This window comes from Pogonomyrmex barbatus, unplaced genomic scaffold, assembly GCF_055798465.1.
Source record: "Pogonomyrmex barbatus isolate J1 unplaced genomic scaffold, ASM5579846v1 scaffold1, whole genome shotgun sequence".
Lineage (NCBI taxonomy): Eukaryota > Metazoa > Arthropoda > Insecta > Hymenoptera > Formicidae > Pogonomyrmex > Pogonomyrmex barbatus.
The window spans coordinates 28,885,292-28,911,606 of record NW_028297098.1 but is presented as its reverse complement, the minus strand read 5'-3'; the positions used below and the strand labels follow the sequence as shown (position 1 = coordinate 28,911,606).

Sequence of the window (26,315 nt, the reverse complement as noted above, 5' to 3'; positions counted from 1 at the left end):
ATTCTTATCATTATAATCATCATAACATCATCTTATCATTAATCATACTAAAATTTATCGAATCACAGTTTAAGGATTAACAAAAATGATTCTCAGCGTTACAACAATGGGGAATACAATTATACCACCGAAGATGACTCAAAGTTGACTCGACGTTTGAAATTTTGTTTTTGTTAATAAACGAAGTTTTAATCGTAAAATAATTGCGTATCGTTTACAGCGCCGATTCTCAATTGCCCTACTATTCCTCACAGTTTAAAGTTGTTTCTACGAAATATAATACGTAGTTTTACATTGAAACGACAGCGTCATCGTTTGGCATTCATCGATGTGTCAATCATAAAGAAACATTATTTGGGATGGGATTGTTGACAAAAGACGATAAACGCCGTGCAAACGCCGGACACCAATAGCGCTTAACGTTCCACGTGGCCTCATCATTTTTTTCCTCGCAGAAGATCTGACATCGTGTCACCCACTTGTCGTGTCACGAACATGCAGGCAGACTGTACGCAGCCGGTACGAGTAGTTCGTTGCGAAATGCTAAATATCGCCGACGTGCCGCGCATCTATTTATAGAGTCGTCACAATCGATAAACACCCGCTATAGAATAGAGCAAACGGTCAAATGGAAAAAAGAGAAAGAAAAGGAAAAACATAGAAAAAGAGAAGAGAAATTCTATTGATAAGGTAAATATGCGGAATAAAAAAAGTGCTGAAGAGAAAATTAAAAAAAAGAAGAATAAAGAAAGGAAGAGAGATACAAAAACAGAACGCTGAAAAATTAGAAAAATATTCTGCCCCCTTACGCTTTGTTGCACTCTTTTGCAATTTCGATTCATTGTCTTTTTGGTGAACTTAGATAACTTGACTGCTTATTATAGCTTTGACATCGATGATCTTTTATTATCTGACTCTCCTTATCAGATAGGCAAATATGTTTTTCTATGTATAAATATGAGTTATAGTAAGATATGTACAATATTTCATAACTTATAACGTTATCAATGAATTCTTAAAACAATTTGTAATCAACTTTTGTAATCAACTTTTGACAAAGATAACTTTTCAATCTTCAATTACATGTTTCTTATAATTAAATGTATTCTACCTATAAGTTTACATCAATTATTTATTATTAACAACAAAGGTAAGATCCCTAAAAAATGTCGAAATGTCAAAATATAATAAAATTTAAGTAATACATAAAAAATATTTTGGTATATAATACACTATTTTTGTTTACTGTCCGAATTCATCTTAGAGAACAAAATAAATTCAAAATTATGTAAAACATATATCATAAAGTATTCTTCTAAAAAAGTCATATTGAAAAAAATAAAAATAAATATATTGAGAATATATTCCTCTAGCTGTTGTTTATACATCTTTTATTTATAATTTTTTAAAGTGATAAATTTTCTAGTTAATAAGTTTCATTAAAAAAATAAATTTTCATTATCAAATTTTGTTCTATCTTCTTTTGTTGATAAATATAATAAGACAAAAATGAAAAATGGACAATTTTAGGAGGTTAATTTTATTCCTTTAAAAATTTGGATATCAAACAAACTTAGCACATTACTATACATCGAGATACTTTTTATCTGTTGACAAAGTTATATAATTTTCTAAATTTCTGAGTTGAAGCCTTTTCTTAATAAAAATAACTTTAATAGCAGTCATCTAAATAAAATTTTATAACAATAATTGCTTTCATTTATTTACTAAAATAAACAGATATTTCACTTTTATTATTATAACAATCAGATAAGTACAGCTCGTAGATATGTTTGCGCAGCTGGATCATTTCGTATTATATCCTTTTCGGCCTTATTTTACCCTAGCAAAAGGATTAAAATAAAATATGCATATGAAGACTGTAATTTAATTCTATTATATATCTATTTGTTCGCAAACATCTCTTTTGTCCTTATTTTATTCTCAAATAAAATTCAAATAAAACTCAACTTTTATCACTATTATGAATAATTTATTATGTATATTATAAGATAATTGTTAATTGTACAAAATTAACAATTATATGTATAATAATTGTTAATTATACGAGATTATTATCGATTTTAAAACCATCAAAAATTTTCTTTATTTGATTGAAATCAAGATTACAATTACAAAACATACTTTTTCCTTACAATTAAATTTTACATACATACGCATACAAGACAGCATTTAAGGAACAACAATTCTATAATCCTTTCTCTTTTCTTTATTTATATTATTTTCCTATTTTTCTGATAAGCAAATTGCATATCTTATTTTACAAACTATATAATCCAAATAATATTTCATATCAAACTAAATTTAGAATTAACGAATTTTATATATGAGACAAAAATATAAAAAAATTATTTCTGAATTTCTAAGGATGTTATAAAAGTTGCACGTTAAAACTTTTTCCTTTTCAATTAAATTTTCTCATAAACTTTATCTTCAAGTATATTTTTCTTCATATTTTTCTTATTTTTACTAGCAATAAAAGCAACTTGTGTTTCTTGTGAAAAACACTGCCTCACACAAGGTTTAAAAATTTTTTAAGTTATAGAATCGAGTTATAGCATAAGGATAATTTATGCCGCTTATACATAAAATTTGACGAGTAAAAAATTTTGTGAATGTTTATTAATGTTTAGTAATGTATCTTTAGCGACTCCTTGTATAATCGTAACAAGGATCACAGTTATGGAACGGATTATGGCTCATTTGTTGAATGTGATATAATTCTTATTATGTATGCATGTGCGAGAATGAAAATTGCTTTGTATGGCAGCATCTTGAACCACGCGGATGGAAGTAATCGATATTTGCGAGCGGGTCGATATCTCGCGGCAAGGCCACGCTATGACCCTTCTACATTATTGATGCTTGACGGACGGCCTTTGTAGAATAGTGTCCCGCTGTTTGCGGGTCACCAAGCCTTGGCGTGCCGACGGTGTCACAGTTTTCATTGCACGCTGCTTGCTTTTTCCTCCTCCTGCTCATTCTTCTCTTCTTCTTCTCCTCCGTACGCAGATCGCACATCGACATCGCGCCGTTTTCTCAATAGATGTATTTGATCGCGAGATATTTTATTTTCTCACAAAACATGGAAGAGAGAAAAGTTAATTTCATCTTTTTTTTTCTCTTTGTCGAACGACGCACTGGAACAAATTTGTCTGCCAATTTGCCGACAACCTATTTATACTTTTTACTACTTTTCTTTCAATGCTATTGAATCTTTCCGGTATAATTCCTTGCGCATTTCCGAGACTCCGACACTTCTTAATCTTTCTGATTCCTTATAAATTTTTAGAAACATATGAGCATATACAAATTCGATCGACGTTTAAAAAAAAGACTTTCAAATTTCGTATAATGTTTTTACAAAATATTAAATTTTGTTTTTTCATTCCGCATTGAAAATTTGATTCTATATCCGATCACAACGTCTGTGATAAAATAATAAAAACGAAAAATAAAATAATATTGTAAACTCTCTCTTGCAGAAATTTCCTTTTCTTGTTGATTTCAGATTTCCATACAACCATCCGAGTTATATATATATATATATATAGTATCACTGCGAGTTTAAATAGGAATAAAACTTAAAAGCTAAAATGTAGTATTTTTAAATACCTGACAACAGAACGAGATGAACGATAAAAGTTTTGCAAAGTTTTCTAAAGCTAAAAGCGAGATTTAAAGGTAAGCAGCTTTTGATAAAGTACATCTGTTTTTAAACGCTGCTGAGGTAAATGCAAATATGAAAAATGAATTGTTACGAGAATCGGAATTTTTCTGTATCAAGTTGTACTACTTTTCTAATACGTCATGATGGCTGAACATGTTGATCGATTCAAGTTCACCTCTTTATTGCATTTATGCGTAACAAGCGATATATGCATAATAATGCACAATGACACTTAAGTAGCAGTTAAGCACTTTGTATCAACAAACGATGTTGAACACATGCAACGTATATAAAATATTTTTAAAATTCTTAAATTTTATTTTTTATTAAATTAACGCATAGCAGTATATTAAACTCTAAATAAAGCCATTGAATCAAATCATTTTTGAAAAGAAAGAGATTAATTTTTTTTCTCGATGGAAAGACTGCAGTGAATTCAATTAGCACATTGACATTATATTTTAATTTAACAAATTAATTATTATTAATAAAGTAAAATTTATTAAACTTATATCAAATTATTAATTATTTGCTTCATTTCATGAGAAATACAACGAACCATTCAAAAAACAAAATCGAAACAATGAAATTTTATTTTAGAAAAAAGTTATTTTACACAAAAAAATTGATTTTTGTTGTGCAGCCACAAAGAAATTTATTTAATTTAACAGTTTCTTGAAACTTTTTAAGAAGCAGACGTTTTCGTTCCTAATAAGATTTGATAAGTTTGGTCTAATAATAATCAGAAGCAGTTCCTCGAAGTCCGGCTATTTTTATGGCATGGAATATATTTCTATATCTAACCTATTGAAAAATAGAACAACGACTGTATAGAAAAGGTCGTGACAATTAATGACATTCGTCGATTTTGCATCGGCGATATAGCAATGCTCCCCTGCAATGCGGAATTTGTGGGTTTCATGCGCAGATTACAGTTATGCTATCGTACGTTACCGCAAGCGATCATAAGACGAGGAGACTCGTTTATTAACACTCTTCACTGTCACGCTTCCAACAAGCTTCTATTTCTGTTTTTTTGTCTGAGTTAGCGGTTTAATATACCTTCGCTCTACAACATCCTGTTGAGCATCAATAAAAATTTGTTCAGCATTATTAAAGCCATCGCAAGATTACTATCTTGGATTTCCGTATGAGAATAAGTTACGTATTATTCGTACGTATTTCAAAGATATAAATAAAACAACACAAAAATATAAATAAATAAAGGAGGAAGAGAAAGAGAGGAAAAGAGTAAATACATGGTTAGAATGGTTATAAATTATTGAATGACATATATTTCGTTTCGTGTTCGCATGCAACACAGTTTGGCTCATAATATCTCCAAAATAAAATGCATATAAAAAAAGTGATACAAACAAATTATATATCGTTTCATATTTCGATAACGTTACGTTACAAATACAAGAACATTTACACAATTATAAAAGAAAATTTATATTTTTTCGGATAATGTTTTTCTCATACAATCAAAATAATTTCTTTCACAAATAATTAAAATCATTTCATGGCTGTATTTTACAAACAATCTTGAAGTTTAAATAATATATTAATAAATTTTGTAATTGTATATATTTTTCTATATATATATATATATATATATATATATATATATATATATATATTACATAAGAAAAGAGTTTATTTTTTCATGACTTATCACAAGATTATCAAAGTTACGTATTATACAACTTGCCATAAATTATGGGTATATAATAGGTATATAATATTATGGAATCTTAATTTGTCATAAAAATTGAAATTGTCCTTTCACTACTCAAACAAAATGTAAAAAGCTTATATGAAAAATTTGTGTCATGAATATACCTGTCTTATTTTTATACATTGTAGAATTGTAGCAATAACATCAAAATGAGCTTATCATAGTCCCACTTTTCTTACAAAGTTGTCCCTCTTTGCTGCGCTCAGTCTGCAACACGTGTTGCAAGTATAACGTAGGCTTTGTTACATCAATAATTGAGTTGCTACGAAGTTTACAAACGCAAAGCTTTATTTTCAAAGTGCGTTTGCACTTTGAAAAGATTTTTACAGAAGAATTTATTGTTATATGATAATCAGATATACAGAAGATTTTATAAAAAAAAAAAAAACTGACTTTGAGAAAGTTGCTTTAAGTAATTTATTTATACCAAGAAATAATTATATATCATGTAAATGTATGTTTTAAAAATGTAAATGTATACAATTATACGATACTATGTTTTAAATATTTATAAATATTTTATATTTGTAAAAAAATATAAAAAATGATGAATTGTATATCATAAAATCTCTTGGTAATGCATGTTAATATTTTCGGTTATAAAGTGACAAGTTCCTTTCAAAATAACCTCCTTTCATAGTAACCTTCTGACTTAACAAAGGTGTATAGATTCCATTGCGTAATACTAAATTTATTCCTGTCCCACGCACCTCACATGTCATTTAGTGTCAAGGAATGATGACGGAATATCACCTAGCAGGGCAACCCTAGTACATTTTCTTTCGCCCAATAGTAAAGGGACCCTAATATCAATATCTACATCCTCTTTTTATCTCTCAATATACCACTACATATCTAATATAAAAAGGAAATGACGAACAACATCATTATGATAACGCAAATCTGCTGATTATGTACATCATATCGTCAATAAAATGCTTGAATGTTAAAATGTAATATTGAAAAATTGGAATTGCGTGAATGAATAAATCATTGTATACCTTTTTAGAAGAAAAAAAGCTTCTAAAAGACTATGGTAGATTTTTTACTTGAACAACATTGTATAACTGTTTGAATATAATTTTTAATAAATTGCACATAAATCACAAATTCTTTCATATAAAATGACATATAGAATTCTGAAGATATAAGATTAAATTGTGTTAATTTTATTTCTATAGGTTTTTTTAGTTAATTTAGAGAATGTCTTCTCACTGAAAATATAAAAGCACTTGATTGTTTTTAAGTACTTACAAAATAAAGCGTTTTTTATAAAAAAAAAACTTTAATAAAAGTAAGTAACAAAAACATATTTATTAATTATATATCATATAAATTCAACTTTATTAAAGAATTTCAATTTGCGATGCTTAGTTACAAAGATATATTAAAAGATATATTAAATATTAAAAATTGAAAAGTTGTGATTTGTCCCAACTCTCGTTAAAAAAAAATTGATTTTAAATTCACTGATTATAATTAAGAGAAAAGCGTATTTGAAAATAATCATGGTAGCAATTTTTTTAATTCTTACTTAAAATAAATAATTTTTTATATATTTTCGAAATATATAAAATAATTTTTGAATATATCTAAATATTTAAAAGTAATTAAACATATAAATTCTTTGTGATGTCAATAATTAAAATCAAACGATAAAATAAAAATAATTTAAAAAATTCGTTTTATATTTGTATATAGTTTGTCATATGACAGTATTCTTAATTTGTAACTGCTTTATTTGTAGTTTTAATTGAAACCTTGATTTAAACAAAAAGAAAAAGAATATCAATGCAAAATATGTAATATTACATATCTAAATTGCATTTTAAAGGTGTTTTGTAAAATTATATTCTTTGTCTTTTAAATATTTTTTTCTTCAAAAGTATTAAATTATATTTTATAATTTATTTTATTTCCTTAGAAATAAATGATAATGTAATTTAATTGTTTGATTTCAGAAAATTATAATTTCAGCAACGTTGCAAAAATATAAAGTTTCTTCCAGCTAATTATGACAAAATTTAAAATTTTATTTAAAAAAAAGCATCAAAGCATCGATCAAAATACAGCCAAAGAAAGAAAAACATTACATAAAGAAAGATTAAGAAAAGATCAATGTGTTAATCCAATAAAAAGAAAAAGAAATATAATTTATAATTATATTGTTTTAATAATTTCGTAATATATAATTTCGTAATATATAATTTGCAACTATATTTTTCTCTATAATATTTGTAATTAAAAAATTTCTAAATCTCTGATGATTTTTATTAATAAGTATATCATTATCACATGAATTTTTGAACTCTATAATACATACATATGGGATATCAAATATTTAACAATAAAACATCTAGAATAAAAATTACATGCTTATACAATACAGATTCCTATATATCCTAAATGAATGGTAAAACGTGAATATTGATCAAATCTAGTAGAAAATATCAGTATGGGGTCTGCCATCTATGCGTATCTAATCTAAGCTACGCGAGTTATAGGAATTTCTAAACATAGAAAAATATAATTCTATGCAATTAGTAGATATCCTAAAAGTCCAAAAAACAATAAGAAAAGATGTGACTTGTTATATTTTTTGTTATTGCAATATTTTATTGCATCGTGGGAATTCTGAAACAGCCTTACAATACAATTTAAAAAATACTTGCGTATATATTATATTATTTATCTATATTCAAATCTAATCTGTACTACATTAATACTTCTTTTTCAACTTTTTACAATAAATTCCGATAGGCAATTGCGTCCACATGGCGATAAAACTTTATTACTTATCGACATATCCTAGAGAATACTCCGGGGAAGCATAAAGACGGAAATATTTCGTCCGTCATATAAATTTCTAATAAACAATCGCGCTTTTCTTGCTATAACATCAACTATAAACCATGATCCGGGAATATAATACGCGGAAACGTATAGATTTATTATTGTAGTCAATTTCAAATTACGATGTTATAACTTTTTCACTTCTTCTTCGCCTCGTGAGTTTAAGTTATGCAACAAAAGCATTATTGCAAAAGTGGAAATAAATTTTTTTAGTTATGATAATAACTAAATTAAGTATTCGCTCTATTTTAGATTCGCTCTATTTTAGATTCGATTTATTTTTAAAGGTCACCTACAGTATATACAACACCTCCTTATTTATATATCAGATCTCCTTGAAGGGAAGAGAAATTTTGGAATTATCATCCATCTTTCTTGAAGCGTTATATTATATGTATATAATAATATTTATTAAGTGACAATAAAGATTGATGCCTACAGTACCGCCAAGTATATTAAATCCTTCTTTGACATATCGAGCGTGAAGAACGATTGATAATGTGAACGAATAGATGAATGAACAGGTTCACGATATGTTTTAAACTCTTCCTTCATTTTATTCATTGGGTTCATTATACGATACAAGGCATTAGATAAATACGATAGTCATTGCAAAACAAAAAAATAAAACATACCTTTCCGAGAAGAATGCACCTACGTGAATTTCATTCTCTCGCTGAGTTTACTTTCGCATAATTTCACAAATGTTATGACGTCAAAGGATATCAATGCAACATGCTGTCAGTGCTCCATCAAAAAGCTATACTAAATCACATACGTATACGAGACGTCGTGAATACTTACACAGAGAAGTGATATAGGAAGCACTTCCAACCAGTAGGACGCTCCAGGAAGTTATAAACTTGACCTTGGAAAGTGGCTTTCCCAGCACGTCGATGTTCTTTCTCGTGGTAACGGCCTTCCCAGGTATTACGATCACCACCAGTTCCTAGCAATAGCCTTGGATCGACACCTAAAAATTATCAATTTTACTTTCTTTATCATATTTAAAACTCAATTACACACGCGCACACAACTCAACACACACACACACACACATACACGCGCGCGCACGCATACAAAATCAATACATTCACTATACAATTTAACTTAAATTCCAAATTTAATTGTATATACTCTGAAACCTAATCTAAATCATGCCTTTTTCTATTAATTATTATAAAAGTTTATTTTTATATATTTTCGTAAAAAAGATAGAAATTTGCCACAATAATAAATTGGCGTAATTGTACACGACTAAATGTTTATACTTTGAATATACTTTTGTGATACAAAATGTTAATGTATCGTTTCTTTTGACTTTTGTGCGTCTATTCTTAATGCACTTTAGCCTTAATTTTTCTTTTATCGATCCTTAGTAAACTGTCTGTAACCGAAAGCTCCCTGCTAAAATGTTTCCGGTTACAGGATATGACATCACACGATTTATCTGCGCGCAGACTGAAAATGACCATGACTCGATAGTCAATATTTAAAGAATATATGCGGTAGGAATAAAATCCCGAAAAATTGTAATTATTGATGACCACTATACTACTATACGTTACACGGTTAAAAAAAGATAAATAAAAAAGACAAAATATTTTATTTGAAGAAATTTACTTTTTTATGCAAATAAAAAAACATAAAGTAACTCATATCCATTTTTTCATAATATTATTTTAATTAATTTGAATAAGATATACAGAACAAGATAAGAAATAGATATTTCTTTAAAAGAATTACATAGAATCATTTGAAACAAGAATGCAATTTTCTGGATTTAATTGATACAATTAAAGATTACATTAATTGATTACAAATTAATATTAACTTTTAATTAATTGATAAAATCTTTTTATTTCTTTTTAGATTTACTTTTTTTATCGATTTTTCCGACAATTACAAGTTAGCATTAATTTTGAATGTCAATTTAGTACAATTTGTACAATTTAGTTTTAATACTAATATGTTAGATTTTATTGTGATAATTACAAATTAATTTTAGTTTTTTGATAAAATCATTCTTAAGATTTTAAAATTGATATCGAAACTTTTATAGAAAAGATAAATTCATCATTCAATGTGAAACTTTTTCTATAAAATAAATTTTACATAGAAAATAATTAAAAATGATAAAAGGTGCATGAATTTAACGTCATTTTTTTACCTTTTTTGAAAAGATAATTTTGTGTGTATTACAATATATAAAAAAGCTATATAAAATCTAAAATTAATTGTTCATTAATTCATAAACTTTCTTTTTGTACAATATTCAATTGACTGCTACATATTAATGATGCTTAAATTAACAGAATTAATTTACAAACTATATCAAATTTTATCGATTTGAAATTTTGTGGGCAGATACTACATGTTCATATGCGGTTCTACATTGTAGCCAATTTCCGATTCCTGCATATATTAGTAGTCGACATATAATGTCCGCGCTATTGATTCGTTGCAACATGCATAAATATGCAAAAATATTTAAAAAAAAGATTAAGATTTGCAAATTAATATAGTTAGAATAAGACATTCATTGGATTTTATGCATTTCCATAATGTATGTTGATAAATCTTACATATATATCTTACATTAAAAAAAAAAATAATGGCACATTTTATATATTTGATTATATTATCATGTTGTCTAATAATTATATTTTAATTCATTAATATAAAATTTGGAAAATGATATAAATATGCATTGAAAAATTGAGAAACTTTCTGTGATCAAACTTAAACTTAAGAAAAAGATTCGAAATCATAAGTAATTAATGATAATGACTATTAAACTTTATTTCCTTTATATCGAAACTACAGAGATTGATAAATTTCGAAAATGTGAACAATTTTTGAAAGACGTATAATGTAATGTAATATATTTTTTTTTCTTACCTCCAACCAAAGTATCGTTGTTGTCAGACTGCAAGGTAACACTGGCGTTAGATAAGAGCGAAGGAGCCGGTCTGAAATCCGATGGTGGTTCTAACCTCAGTAAATCACTTCCGCCCTCGTCACCGCCTCCATTTCCTCTGCCAACCTGTACGATTGTCACATTCAGAGGTCCCCGGTTACCTGCCATAAAACAGAGAGAGAAAAAAATAGAGGAGACCACGATAAATTAACTCATTACAAATAAATGATATTCATTGCGAGAAGAAGGTAGATATCCCATTGTTTACTCGTATCGAAATTGAAGGATGAACTTAATAGGGCAAGAAAAGGGAGCCAGTTAGTTTTAAGTTGAAATAAAAAAATCACTCTAAAAACTCTTTAAATTCGCCAACATCGTGCCAATATTAAACGTTAGATTGTGACCACTTATAAAGATAATTTTTTAATTAAATTTCAATTAGAAGATTGTTTTATTATTAATATACGCTTCAGAAATTATTAAATTAGTAATTGAATAAAGAGAATCATTACATGATTTTCTTTGATTAATTAATTATCCTACATTTTAGATATCTTCCTTTAATTCATTTTATTTACTAGTAAATTCGTCAAAAATATATTTATGTAATATTAACATGTAATAATCTATAATCTATAATAATCTATAATAGAAAATAAAAATAGTCTTTCATGAGTGTAAATAATGTTTTATACATAACTTTTTTAACATCATAAATTATTTAATATATTAAATAGAACATTATATGCTTCATTTATATATATTAATAATTATTATTAAAATAAACTTATTAAAAAGTCATTGTTTCGGAAATATATTCTACTATTGTTCATTATAATACATTCTTAAATTTTTTCCTACTATAAAGCAGAGCTATATTATTGAAAATAAATTAGAAAAATAGGAAGTATATAATATGAATATCTAGAATATATATATATATATATATATATATATATATATATATATATATATATATATAGAATAATAACTTTACATTTTATTTGATCTTTTAAATGGCCTTCCATAAAAATTGATTTTTATATATATTTTTTGGGCAAATATACAGTTGAAATCATAAACCGCTACCAATCTTTATGTATGGCAAATAGTAATAAAGAGAAATGTTGAAATTTTATGGTTTCAGACCCGTGCTCGTAAAACTAAAATTTCCACACGAATTATATGCGTACGTGTGCTTTCCGCCATCGGCAGAATTCAGGACGAATTTTCATGAAAGTTCAATAAGAGGGTCGAGGCATTTCAATATATGTTACGTCTACACGCAGGAACTCTCGACATATAACGCATCTCATATAACCTGCCTTTAATCCCCCCTCCCCAAAGCGCAATAATAAAGCTAAATCTTTGTATTTCTTAATCTCTCTCCTACCTAAAACTATCGTAATTTACATTAGCATTTTTATAGTTGATGTAATAAGAATGTACTTATTGCGTATACGCGTAATTAAAAATCTTACCCCGCCATCGTGTGCTCACATTACAGGAGATTACTTATGCAGGTTTTAGAAAAAGAATAAATAATAATCTCTTTAAATTAAAAGACAACTAAAATATTTAATATAATAAAGATGATTTACATACAATTTGATATTTTAATTAGAGATGTGCCGAATATTTGGCAACTAAGCGATATTCAATCGAGCTACTATTTCACAATTTAATCATAATATTATATTTAAAATTTGAATTTCAAATATAATGAATAATAAATTAATAGCACGTACCATTTAAAATAGACCATTGAAATACAGTAATACACGTGGAACGCGCACTACCATATAACGCCTATATTAAACATTAATCCGAGAAAGAATGAAATGATATCTATATCTTTGTTTAATCTATACTATATATATAACAATGTGCGAGAGCATATATAAATTATATTAAAAAGAAACGAAGGCCGATATTCATAGTCCATTCTTATATTTAAGATCGTTATGTAAGCTTAAGTAAACTAACTAATAATTATTGTATGTTATATTTTGCTACATATTTTTGACATTTTTCATAAAAAATATGAATATGATATTTCTGCATTATAATCTGCTTGCTAATCTGTTTAGTATAATAAGTGTGATGACTGTTGTGATTAAAGTTAAAAAATACATTTAAAAATTATTATAATTTTCTTTATAATTTCCATTCTTTTATTGTAACAAATTAAAATTAAATTCATTTTTTTCAGTCTTTTCGTGTAATTATCGTATAAACAAGTTTATTACAAGTTTATTACCATTCAGTTATCTAGTTACGTGATAGTAATAAATGTTGGATGTCCGGTATCGAATTATCCAACAAATTCCTTATCCGGCACATTCTAAATTTTAATATGATTTTCTTCTCCATAAAGATTATTCAAAATACCCTACAAAGATTGTCGTTTTGTTTTTCTATATTAAAAATGGAATTTAGAGACGGAAAAAAATCGCGCCACAAAGCGGCGACAACCCACCTGTTCTTGAGGGAGGAAGTAACAGTCCTTGAACCTCCTCGAGTGGCATGGCGTGTCCGTGATCTCGGTAATGATGAGAGTGGTCTCTCATATCTCCCTCCAAATGTAACACGTGCTTTCACGATACTTTTCGTTGGATAGCAGCAATCGTCGGAGATTCGGGTCAAAATTGAGACCAGGTCCGGAAACGGGAAGTTTGGTGAGTCCTGAGGGACTCCTACTGATGACGGCGGACGGTGATTGAGCGTCATCGCCCCGCCGTCACAACTAAAACCATGCCCAGGTCACCAAGATCATATAATAATCCAACTAGGGATTCGTCATCAGTAGGGCTTCGTCGATTCTTGTCCTGTCAAAAAAAAAATTTTTTTTATAGATAGAGTAACATTAAAATGTACTAGGGATAAGATATTTAAAACGTGAAAAAGTTCAAAAAAATACTGAAAGAAAATGTAAGCTAAAAGTTGTAAGATTTCTCTAAGAGAACACATATCTAATAATCACTTTGATCATAAATAGCTCTAATTTTTGATAATAACTTTTTGTTTGAGTGAGAGAAAATTTGAATTTTCTTTTTCATTAAAATTTTAATTAAATTCTGAAAAATAAAAAATAATATTGTATATATGACTTTATATTATAACTGTAAAACAGTTAAATAATTATATAACGTAGTATTTGATCGAAATTAATATATATATATATATATATATTTTCCTTTTTTCAAAAAAAATCAAGAAATTAACTTTATCATAGAAATGCGTGCGTGCATGTATGAACAATGAAACATCATAATTAGCTCCATCCGAATTACAAACCCAAGAGAACAAAGAAAGCCTTCTCCCGGCTTAAATTGCCTGGTTTGCCATTTATCTGAGTTTACATGTGCTCAAGTTTTGTGGTCGATGTACTCCGATCTATTCATAACGAAATACAGTATTGTTTGCGAGTATTGTTGCCAAAGTAACGAACCGTAGTGAATATTAGTAACAATAAACTTTTATAACTTTTCTTATACTTTTTTATTGGAAATTTCTACTGATTACATAACATTACAAGTAATCAAACACACACATCTTTTCCAGAACGTAATATCTATTTATAAAAAATATAAGACAATTGGAAAGTAAGTTCTTTTATAAACAAATTTTTTTATCGAATGAAAAATGCTCATTTGTGTCGTATTATGCACGATCTTCCAAATTTTCTGGCTCTCTGTTGTAGAAATCTCATATTTTATACTCTTTATTCATGTCAAATACGCGCATTAAAATGCGCGCATACTCTCGATGTTTGCTTACAGTACACATATGGTGCGTGTAATGTTGTAGATCGATAGTGTAGTCGATGTCTCTCGGTAATAGGTCTAGTTCGTAAGAATATTATATAGTTGCCGTATAGACTCGATCCCGCTCCTGATTATCACAACGTTATCGAATTGCACGTAATATTTGCTATATTTTTCGTCTTTATTTTTTTTTTTTCTACGTTTTGCTCTAATCCTATGCTATTATCGCAACGAATTATTGATTGACTGACCATAAAAAAATGTGTTGTTCGATGTGCAATAAGAAATAATTTTCAAATAATTATGATGATCTTTTATAGAGTAAATTAAGTTTGTCAACTAGTAATTAAGATTTTTAAATTAATTTCTTAATTAATGACTGCAACTTGACGCCAGTTTTTTACTTACATGAAATCTTTTGTATTAAAAAATTTTTTATATAACATTAGACGTGTACTTGGCGCTCTTTTTATCTTTCTCTAAACAAGTAAATTTTTATAAATATTAGATTATTACATATCCCACATAATGCATAAAACACATGCATAACCTATTATGAACATTACATATATGGAATTGAATAATAGAATATTTTTATAACGCCATATGATGTATTAGTAGATATTAAAGAAAAAAGTTACAAGTTACAGTAGCTCTTTATTATCTGATTAATCGACAAATTTACAGTAGATTAATGCGAAAGATTTGTTGGTTATATAAATCACTCTTGGTGAACGTAGATTGGGGAGTGTTTCTCTGTACGATGCTGGATGCTATTTATCAAAGTGCCTTTGGAAAATTTCTGGAAACGAAACAGCGCCATTCGTAATCCCCAATCCCGGTTTATATCCTTCTTTTCTACCTATATTTATCATGAGAGTAGAAAAAAGTTCTAGGACAAATAAATAAGTCATCGCCCATTTACATAGATTAATTTAAAGCATACGTAGAAATTATAAATTATTAAGCTAGATTTATACTCATTTCACAATATAATCGCTCTCGCTCTCCTCTCATTACAATAATAATAGAAAATATATTTTCTTTTTATCTACTTCTATATGTATTATCCTTCATTTATTTATTGTAAATTTAAAAAAATACTTTTTGTCATTAACTTTTATTTTTGTTAAAGGTAAGAAAGCACTTGCAAAATCATAGATAGAACTATTTATCTTTACATTTTTTTTTTATCATTGAATCAACATATTCAAAATATTATTTTATTCTTCTTCTTATAAAAGTGATCATATTTTGACTGATGCCTTTGTTAAATAATTTCTTTCTAAATATTAATTGATTGTAATTTTTGATGAGATTACAATATTTTCGCAGAAAATCATCAAATTATGATTCATTTTTTTAAAAATTAAATAATTATAAATGTTGCTCTCTTTAGCACATTGAAAAAAATACATAAAGAATAAGAATATGATTCTAGAGAAAAATGATTCAAAACCGGTTGGATACTACTATATTTATCACACTTTCATATTCTTTGCAATTCTTTTTCTTTGTTTGTTTCAAGGCTGTAAACAGAAAGTGCTATTAGTGCTTGTAATAAATAAAAATAGAAATAAAATTTTTTGTTATTTTTTGATTATCCATTTCCAATTATTTATTATATTATGAGAGGATTATATTCACAGTTTTTAGATATTTAGATATTTATACGATATTCAGTTAGATTTATAAGATATTTATAATAAATATTAAATATATTAAAAAATTATTTTAGCTTAGATATATGCAAAAAATTTATTTTTACCAGAAAGAATAAACAAAATTTGATATTTTGTCCATTTTCAAATAATCTTTTCCTTAAAAATTATGAGATATGACGTTGATATTATTGTACAATTAAGAACACAATGATAACTTATATAAAAATGAATAATAAATGGAAATATAGTTGGAATCAATGGAAATATCTTTTATTTAAAAGTTTAAGTAAAACTGATATTGATTATAGTTATGTTATTTCTTTTATTATTTATCTTTTTATCTCTTTGGTTAGTTTTAGTCAATCATCGAAGTAGATGTAATGCGAATTTTTCGTAGCATTTTGGAAAATACAATTTAATCCGATAAAAAATATTAAATTTCTGAAAAAGAAATGCGATATGACTATTGTGCAAATATCGACATATATCGTCAGTTATTTGGCGAACAATATCTTTAAAGGGCATCGTGTTAAAAGCATTTTTAAGGAGAATTTACATTCGATTGTTTGCAGAAATAGATGGCAAGAAGGATACGCCTATCTTTATGCATTAACAATACTATCAACAAGTATATGAAAATCTTTTAATAATAAGAAAGGTTATTTTACGATTTATTTTGAATAAAAAAATAACATTGAGAGTACTAATTTTTAATTTTGGATCATAATATTAATATTCTATTATTAGAAAATACGAATAATTTAATATTTCATATTCAATGATTATCAATCATTTGATAATATTGCACTCTAAAAATGAGGTTGACATTTTTGATCAAGTTGCACATTGTGAAATATTGAAAATTAATTGTTAACGCATCAAATAAATGTATTTTATCAGCTTTTTATTTTTATATAAAAAAAATTGCATAGAAGAAATGCATAGATGATTAATTGTTTACATGTAAAAAAAATTAGCTCTAATTATTTATATAATTTTTATGTAGCTCACGATATTTTAAAAATTAATGTAATATAATATATCAATCGTTCAATGCATCGATTATAAGATCCAATGCATAAAACTCTAATTTTAGTTTTCTTTTTCTTAAAAATTACACAATCAATTGATGTTTGAAATTTTAATGTGATATTAATTTTATTTTAATATTCTATTTAATTTTTAAATAGATTGAAAAGTTTTGATTTTTCGATCGATATTCCTTAAAAAGCCTATATTTAAAAAAATGTCAAAGTAACATCTTGTCATAATTGTAAAAAAACTGACAAATCGATATTCGAGTCGACGACGTGTTTCTACTGCTTTTTACGAGTAAAGAAGCTGCTTCTGACAGTTCGAGAGAGTTTAAATATTAATACATGAATTGATTTACTGTTACAAGCTGCGTAAAAGTTGTCGCTTATAGTTACTCGTTATTCAACAGCTTTAATCCATCTGTTCTTACTGTTGATATTTACTCGATAATTTCACAGTATTTTGAATGAAAAAAATTGATTCTACTTATTAGACATATATAAATTATTTTGGTTTACTTATTTTACAAAATCCAGATTTTGTTTAGAAGAACAAATACATTAAAATTTTTCTCAAAGAATAATTCTCAAAATAATCTCCTTTGCTATTATTAATTTTTTGCCATTTTTCTGCTAAGTCTGCCTGATTATATAGCAAAAAAAATTTAGAGATTTCAAATCAACAAAATCATCGCTGCACTTTGTGACTTCATCGTCTACTTTTGAAGTATATTTCATTGAATAATGCAAAGGCCGGAACAGATGGAAATCTGTATGCGCCAAGTTCTCTAGTGAATATGCCGAATATGATAAAACTTTCTAGCTCGGATTAAAACTGACACTCTTTATAGTTTTTGCAATGTCGAGCGCTGTCATGGAGCAATATCATCTTTCATGTTTCCTTGCTGAGATATATATTTCCTAATTCATCATTTAAATTTATAAATGATTGCTTGCTGTTATCAAGTTACTATGATTATTTTGCTTGATTATAATAACTGAGTAAAATATGTTTTGTGTCAACGTAATGTTTAATATATACTTTAATAGCAATTATTGTATATTGTCATTACTGAGTTTTAAAATTAAATACGTCATTTTATGTGTCACACTACGTGCGCGTGCGTGTGCGTGCGTGCGTGCGTGCGTGCGTGCGTGCGTGCGTGCGTGCGTGTGTGTATGTGTGTGTACGAAAGACTTTTAAACGAATCAGAACAATTGTAAATTTGCAACGTTACTATTTCCATATATCTATATACATATTATACTTAAAGAGATCCATAAAATCTGAATAGTTCAAAGTTTAAGTTCAAAGTTCGAACTGTTTGCGGTTACCAGTATCGTCATTTCCAAGTATCGTAAAACAAGAATTGCAGTTATCTTCTGCGCGTGACACGCTAAATTTAATTATTCTATTCAATAGCCAAAAATTCCACTGATACTCTTCTCATTTTGACACTTTCACTTGGCTTTAAGAGATATTTCTTGTACATATTAAATTTGTCAAACAGTTATTTGGAATAAACATATTCGTTCCGTTCCCATTAATTGATTACTGTTTATATAAAAGACATATTAATCATTAAGCAACTTGGAATATCATTCCACTTTTCTCCATAATTTGATGAAAGTGGATAAAGTGTTAAGAAATATAGCTTAAATCGACTTGTCGAGCACGATAATATTAAAACTTGAGAGCACTATATCAATAAATAAAAAAAGCTCAATGACAACAAGAGCAATTGGACCTGATGTCCAAAGAAAACGTAAGTTTTAAAATTTCTATGTACATACTATAGCAGCTAAGTAAATATAATTATAAAAATATAATTTTAATAATGATGAAAAAAATGTTTCTAAGAAATATGAAAAAAATATTTCTGCATTATCTTGAAAGTGTTTTCATCTTCTGTATAAATGACTGCAATAGCGCTAAAGTAAAATGTACATAACTCTTATTATAATTTTTTTTGTTAGAAATAATTAAATTCACTTTTTCAATTATAATTATCGGCTGAAATCTGGTTAGCCAGTTACTCGGTAGCAATAAATGTTGGATTATCTAATATCCGGTTATCCGACAAATTCATCATTCGACACACCTATCCTAATTACTGTTACAGGTAGATTAAGTAAAGTATAAGTTTTCCCTGTAAGAATACCTATATTCATACACGTACAGAGAGACATTAAACACAGAAAGCTTTAACACTTCAATTCAAAATTAACGATAAGAAAAATAAATCATTATTTTTCTACTCAAAGTTTAATATATCTAATTTAATTTAAAAAATACTTCACATGAATCGAATTAATTAACACTAAAAAACATTTATAAAACTCATGATCACATTTAGGATATTCACCTATTTTACACTGAGTTCTATGATAAAAAGAAATTGTCGCGATACAGATATGTTTTGAATCGAGCATTAAAAATTAATATTTAACAATCAGGTGTACGTATACATATAGTTATACTTTTGTAATATCGCGTGACACCGTACCCTTTCTCGCTCCCTTTATCGCGTGCAACCTAGCATTTTTCAATGACTCATGACTTACGTCGATTTAATTACGTCAATGTTTGACGAGCAATTTTGCTAACGTTCTAAGTGTGAAACAACGTACATTTAATTAGTCATAATTCTACGACTTTATTAGAAAGTTATTAGAAAAATATTTAATTCTTAATTAACAAAGTTGATAAAAGTGATAATTTTTTTATGATTTTATTAGAGAAATATTTAATTCTAAATTCTTAATTGATAAAGTTTGACAAAGTTGGATAATAAATAATCTTTTACATTATTTCTTTCTTTTCTAAACTTTTTTCTAAATCTTTCTTTTTCTATTTCTTTTTCAAATAATTCTTTAAGACAGAGGAATAACTTTACATTAAGATATGTTCTGAATCTATTGTTAATGTCATTTATTATTAAATAATTAAGTAATTGTAGATTTTCTTTCATAATTGTACAAAGGGAGTATGTGTGCAAATATAAGGCCTATCTCAAAATTAATCGCAAGTTAGTGTGACTTTTAGCTGAATAATAAAAAAATGTTAATTGCCTTATTGTTTTCCGTTGCTTGAAAAGTGTTATAAAATTAAATATAACAGATGATATAGATGATATAGATTTGCATAAAAGTTAAATATAAATTATTAAAGATATTTAATTTAAATGTTATTTATACATATATTATTTTCTTAATTGTTAATTTAGTGTATGATTAATTACCAGATTAATTACCGTGGACAATATCATAAATTTCATACATAATGTTTGTTAATATTACTCAGAGATTAATCTATCACACAGCATATGCTTATGATGAAATAAATATCCGATTATTTATCGGTTATAGTGTAATATTGAATGACAAATTCTTGATGAACAATTAGTCCATAGATTCAAATGTTAATTCTGTTGTAGTGTCTGGCTATATTCTATATAAGATATCCTGTTATTATATTTTTTACAAATATCAACAATTCAATCAACCTATTCGATATAAAGATAATCTAAAATTTTTAATTGCTGCTAGCTGGTATAAGGATTATTATTAATTCAAGCTGTCCTCGTGAAAGCTTGTTCATAGTATTCATTCTTTTATTTTTTGAGAGCATATGACATGTCAAGGAGAATAATATGTATGTATTATGTCTCTCTCGTTTCCTTTATGAAGCGACAAAGCTTCAGAATAATTGGTAAGTAGGCTAATCCGTAGCTTGATATTTTACTTACAAAAAAAAAAAACAGTCGTCAAAAAAAAACAAAATGAAAAGAAAGATGAGAGAAATAAAAGCAACTATCTCATTATCGAAAAGCAAAGGGAATACGATCTCTTTTAACAATAATATGTGCCAACAAGATGATAGATATGAGGCAGAAAAAGGATATCTAGCAAAGTTAATATCAGCGGAAGTGAAGCCGCCATTATTCCATCGAGATGAGAACAATGCAAATGTCAACAGATCTCACAGATCAATATGTAATTAGCAAATATTATTAACAAATAAAGTAAAAATAACATGAGTTAAAAATAAAAATATGAAAAGATCGTGTTGAAACGAAGAAATTTTCCGTGGCAATATGCAACATTAGTTGTTTTTCAATTATTAATTTTGTATTTTTCTTCCACTTTGCAAACGCGCCTATAAAATTAATTAACTAATCAAGATGCAAATAAAAATATGATGTATAGATATTGTTCTTGAAATATTAAGCATTTCAGATTCTAATATAAATTTCTAAAAACTGACATATATTATTCTTAAATGAAACCACCATGATTAAACCAGTTGATTAAATCGAGTTCGAAAGAGTATTTAGAGATAAAAAGAAATAAAAAGAGTATCGTCAGTCCCATGTATCGACTATTAAAATTTTGACAATGATTATATCTATATAAGACAATTATTCTATTTGACACTATGCGATTACAATCTACTTCTAAAAACAAAGCACATAAAGCGCAATTTAATGATGCCAACAGGAAATAATTTGATATTTTCATATTAAAATACAATATTCAAGTATTAATCTTTTTTTAAATCTCTTGCACATCAGATCTATTAACTACGAATTTTAAAATATAGCCAAAAACACGTTTTTCGAATAGTTTCATTTTTCTTAAAAATTTAACGATCTAATTTAATGATAGAACATTTCTACTTGCAGATCCGGATTCAGTGCATAAAAAATTATAGAAAATTATTTTTCTTTCGTAAAAAAGAAGATGTCAAAAGAGGATATTAAGTTTTGGCCATTTTTACTTAAAACTGATGTTTAAGTTAACCATTGGAACATATTTGTAAAATCTTCTAGATACAGAAAACAACAATACATACAAACACACACACACACACACACACACACACACACACAGAGAGAGAGAGAGAGAGAGAGAGAGAGAGAGAGAGAGAGAGAGAGAGAGAGCAGCAGAAACTGTATGGAGTTATTAAAAATTCTTCTTGCATATTATGTGCACTAAAAAAGCGTATTCTCCACTCATTTTTCAACACATAAATATGCAATTAATTTTATTTTAAAGAATACAATGCTTTAAGTTTAAAACACTTATATGACTATTTCAAGTTTTTAGATAATAATAATAATAATAATAATAATAATAATAATAAAAAATCCCAATTTTCATAACTTTCTTCAGCTCTGGAGGATAAATAATTGTTAATTTCTACTTCTAGACAAGCATGTTCCAATGATTAACTGATTATATATTTGGTTCAAATATGGCTTTGGTCCAAAACTTAATATCTCCCTTTACAGTTCTGTATTATTATTCGATCTTGAGACACGTTTTTTATGCTAAAGCTGAAAATGTATTATTACATTATTTAATTAATTATCTATTTAAATTAACATTATTAATAATTATCTACCTTACCGATATTAATAAAATTACTAATGTTAATAAAAGTTAATCGCATTCCAAAAATATCACTGTTCATTTACATTTGTAGTATATACACATATCGGTCAATATTAATTTATTAAAGTAATAATTATTCTGTTTACAACGTAATATAGAAAATTGACAACAATTAATAGACATCATTAATTTATAATCAATACTCAATATCTTAATATAAAAATAATCAGTGAGTAATAATAATAATAATTAAAAATAAGTAATATCGTAGAACATTAATCGCGCTCATATGCTCACGCATGCATACGCATTTGCACGCACACATACATAGGATACGCAACATACACATAAAGAATTACTATATGTTGTAACCGAAAAAACTGTTTCGTCTCGCTTAATCAACATTAATTATTCTTTCTGACACCAGGGTAACAAAAGACGTTCTTCATATCACGTTTTTTTTCTTTTTTACGAACAACTCACTTGATGTACATAGCGTGACGTGAGTCACGAGGAAAAACGTTTCGTCATGCTGTTTCGAGGCAATCTTGTAATCCAAACCAGTATATATATATATTATAGATTAGGACGCGCGACCGATAAGGCTCGAATGTTTATCTAGTTATCTAAGTCATGCAATCTTCACGCTTTGACATGCACATGCACCATGTCGCGTGGCTTCAATCGACTGCCTGCCCGCAATATATCTCTTCTCAAAAGTAGGCGAGAGTAAAAAAAATCAACGGACTTAAGAGAACTGTGACATGTCTCTCACATGGTGGTTAAAAGTATTCAACGTTTTAAAGAGTAGTTTCATTTGCGTGCTAATGGCGAGATTCCATGAAAAATAATTTTAATAATTACTTAAATGAAGCTTTCGCTTTTATAACCTCGTTGAAAAGACATTGAACAGACATGTTAAACACATTTGAAAATACTACAATTTCACAATTTTCCGCTCGATCGTCAAGCGATTTAATATCATTATTATCGTAACATTTACATTAAGTTCACGTGAAACACGACTTTAAAGCGATTAAAAAGCCAAAGTATTTGAAAATACTTTTGTTGCTGGGAACATCGAAACTGAATGTATCCAGTATCCGACAAATTGATGACTGTTCATCAAACGGTAAGTCGAACGACGATAGACGACTAACGGTCTAATTATCCGATAGAAATGTGACAATGTGGGCAGACAATCGCTACCACGATCGCGGTTTGCATCTCGAGTCGCAAGTACCTGTTGCAAGAAGAAAGTGATCCAAAGTGATTTCGGCTCGCGCGATACTCGTCCAAGAACTCGTCCCCGCTGCCGAGGCTGAATCGATGATGATCCTCCTGGTGAGACGCCGTCGTTGCTCCGGGCAGACGATACCATCCGCGTGCTAGCTGCTGGACGCTCGCGACTCCGACTCGCGGCGCGTCATCGATTCGCCTGAGTCACGTTCTCGCGAGCGAATGAGCGAGCGTGCGTCGCGTGAGGGTCCGCGAGTCGCGAGTCGCCGAATCGCCCGCTCCGTGACGGCGACACTTCCTGCTGCTCCCGACGCTCACTCGTCCCGCGATAACGGCACCGCGATAACGTATGTTACGCGCATGCAAACAACACGTGCCTCTCGCGCTTATCGCACGATTCCCTCGCCACGGCGGCACTCCGCTCTCGTATTTTTCTTCACACGCGCATTATGCGCGCATCGTATGCCTCCTACGAGAGACAAACGAAATGGTCCGAAATGTTCGTTCACAGCGCGCCGAGAACGAGTCCCGAGAGTGCTGACATTAAATGTCACTGACGTTTCCGGCCGCTCAGGTGCACCACGACGTGGCGTTGACTCCGCGGTTTTTCCGCGGCCAGAGGAAACTCGTCCTGCGGCCTGCGGCGCGACGGACGAGCGAATCTGACAGGAGAGTAGCACGCGCGCTCTGGCGCACCGCGCACGTGCCGGCACGCAATCCGCGGCAAGGGCGGCGCAAACCAGGGTTCGACTACTGACCCTGATATAGCCAGCGTTAACCCATCGTTGAATGTCCCACTTTCGAGTTAATTACGATTTGCACAACCAAATTTAATAATTATAATCCAGGACAAGAGAATAAAATGAAGAGCGACGAAATTGAACGGACTTTAACGAAAATGAAATCGCGGTCGGTAACAGATTTACGAAACTTTTGATGAGTTAAATAATACTTGAAATTATACGTGAGTGAATAAATAAAATTGCGTGTAAAATTTTATATTACGAGCAAAAAAAAATTTACGATATTAAATATAATTATCTCCACAGAATTGATTTTTGGAAAAAATTATTATAAACAATCTACTTTCTGTTCCTTTCCGCCCGGTCTAATTGAAATACAAGTTTGCAAGTGACAATAAATACGAAATTTACTTTATAAAAATATAATATTATAATGTCATAGAACCTATGTTTACTAAACTGTAATAAAATTGTTGCTGTAGAAATATGTTGAAAAGAAAGTAAATGTATAATATATAATGTAAAACGTATGTAATTATATCTTTGGAGAACCGATTTTCAAGATTAAAGAGGCTCAACGATTCATCAATGCAATCTTCTTTTTCTCTTTTCCGCACCTTTTTTTTGAATCACGTTTGCAAATGACGGTGAATGTATGTTTGATCCATCTCTTTGAGGAAAAATAATAGCGACAAAGTCACGTATATCACCAGAAATATATACAGCACTTTCAATCCCTGAGGAAGATACCCTTGCGTAGTTAAATCTAAGTGCAAGGAACAGTCCTGCCAACTTTTCAGTAGTTCTATGCAGGATCATCCAGAATGCTAACCGTTATGGGGGGAGTCGTAACTACACGCCTCTTCCCAGCGAGTCTCCATTAGAAAACTGGCCGGAATGCGCCGATTATAGATCGTGCTTGTCGCTTTATTACGAGGACACCGCAAGCCAGGAATATGTGACGTCACTCTACCATTCAAGCGCGCGCGCATCATTTCCGCTTATCGATATGGTTTAAATTATCGATCGTTGCGACGAGGTCGAAACGAAGACAGTAGGCTATGACCTCGCAAGTTCGGAACTAAAGTTTGCCTTATATTGTAACCTTGATTGGAGATGTGAAAAAGACGCGCGCACTCGTTTTACGCGACTTCCATAAGGCACTCAAATTCCAAATGATTCAGCAAAAAATAACACACTTCACAAGACAACAGATCAAATATAAATTTTACGTTTCCTTTATTACGATGATTATGTTTAATTTAT

General features: G+C 28.6%; 1 protein-coding gene across 4 annotated transcripts; it reads right to left on the bottom strand.

The window, feature by feature from the left end:
- Positions 1 to 1,971: 1,971 nt before the first annotated feature.
- Positions 1,972 to 25,906, bottom strand: LOC105433300 (uncharacterized). 4 transcript variants are annotated; one of them, XM_089077942.1, is made up of 5 exons: positions 24,311 to 25,906; positions 13,685 to 14,033; positions 11,187 to 11,366; positions 9,090 to 9,258; positions 1,972 to 3,161 (listed from the first exon to the last, which is right to left on the bottom strand). In XM_089077942.1, exons 2-5 carry the CDS (start codon positions 13,773 to 13,775, stop codon positions 3,098 to 3,100), a joined length of 504 nt encoding a protein of 167 aa, XP_088934068.1. In that variant the 5' UTR covers positions 13,776 to 14,033; positions 24,311 to 25,906; the 3' UTR covers positions 1,972 to 3,097. The 4 variants fall into 4 exon arrangements, with proteins under 4 accessions (XP_088934068.1, XP_088934074.1, XP_011646852.1 ...); XM_089077948.1 differs by lacking the exon at positions 1,972 to 3,161 and adding an exon at positions 3,168 to 4,770 and having other exon boundaries at positions 24,311 to 25,898; XM_011648550.3 differs by lacking the exon at positions 1,972 to 3,161 and adding an exon at positions 4,964 to 5,639 and having other exon boundaries at positions 24,311 to 25,903.
- Positions 25,907 to 26,315: the final 409 nt, after the last annotated feature.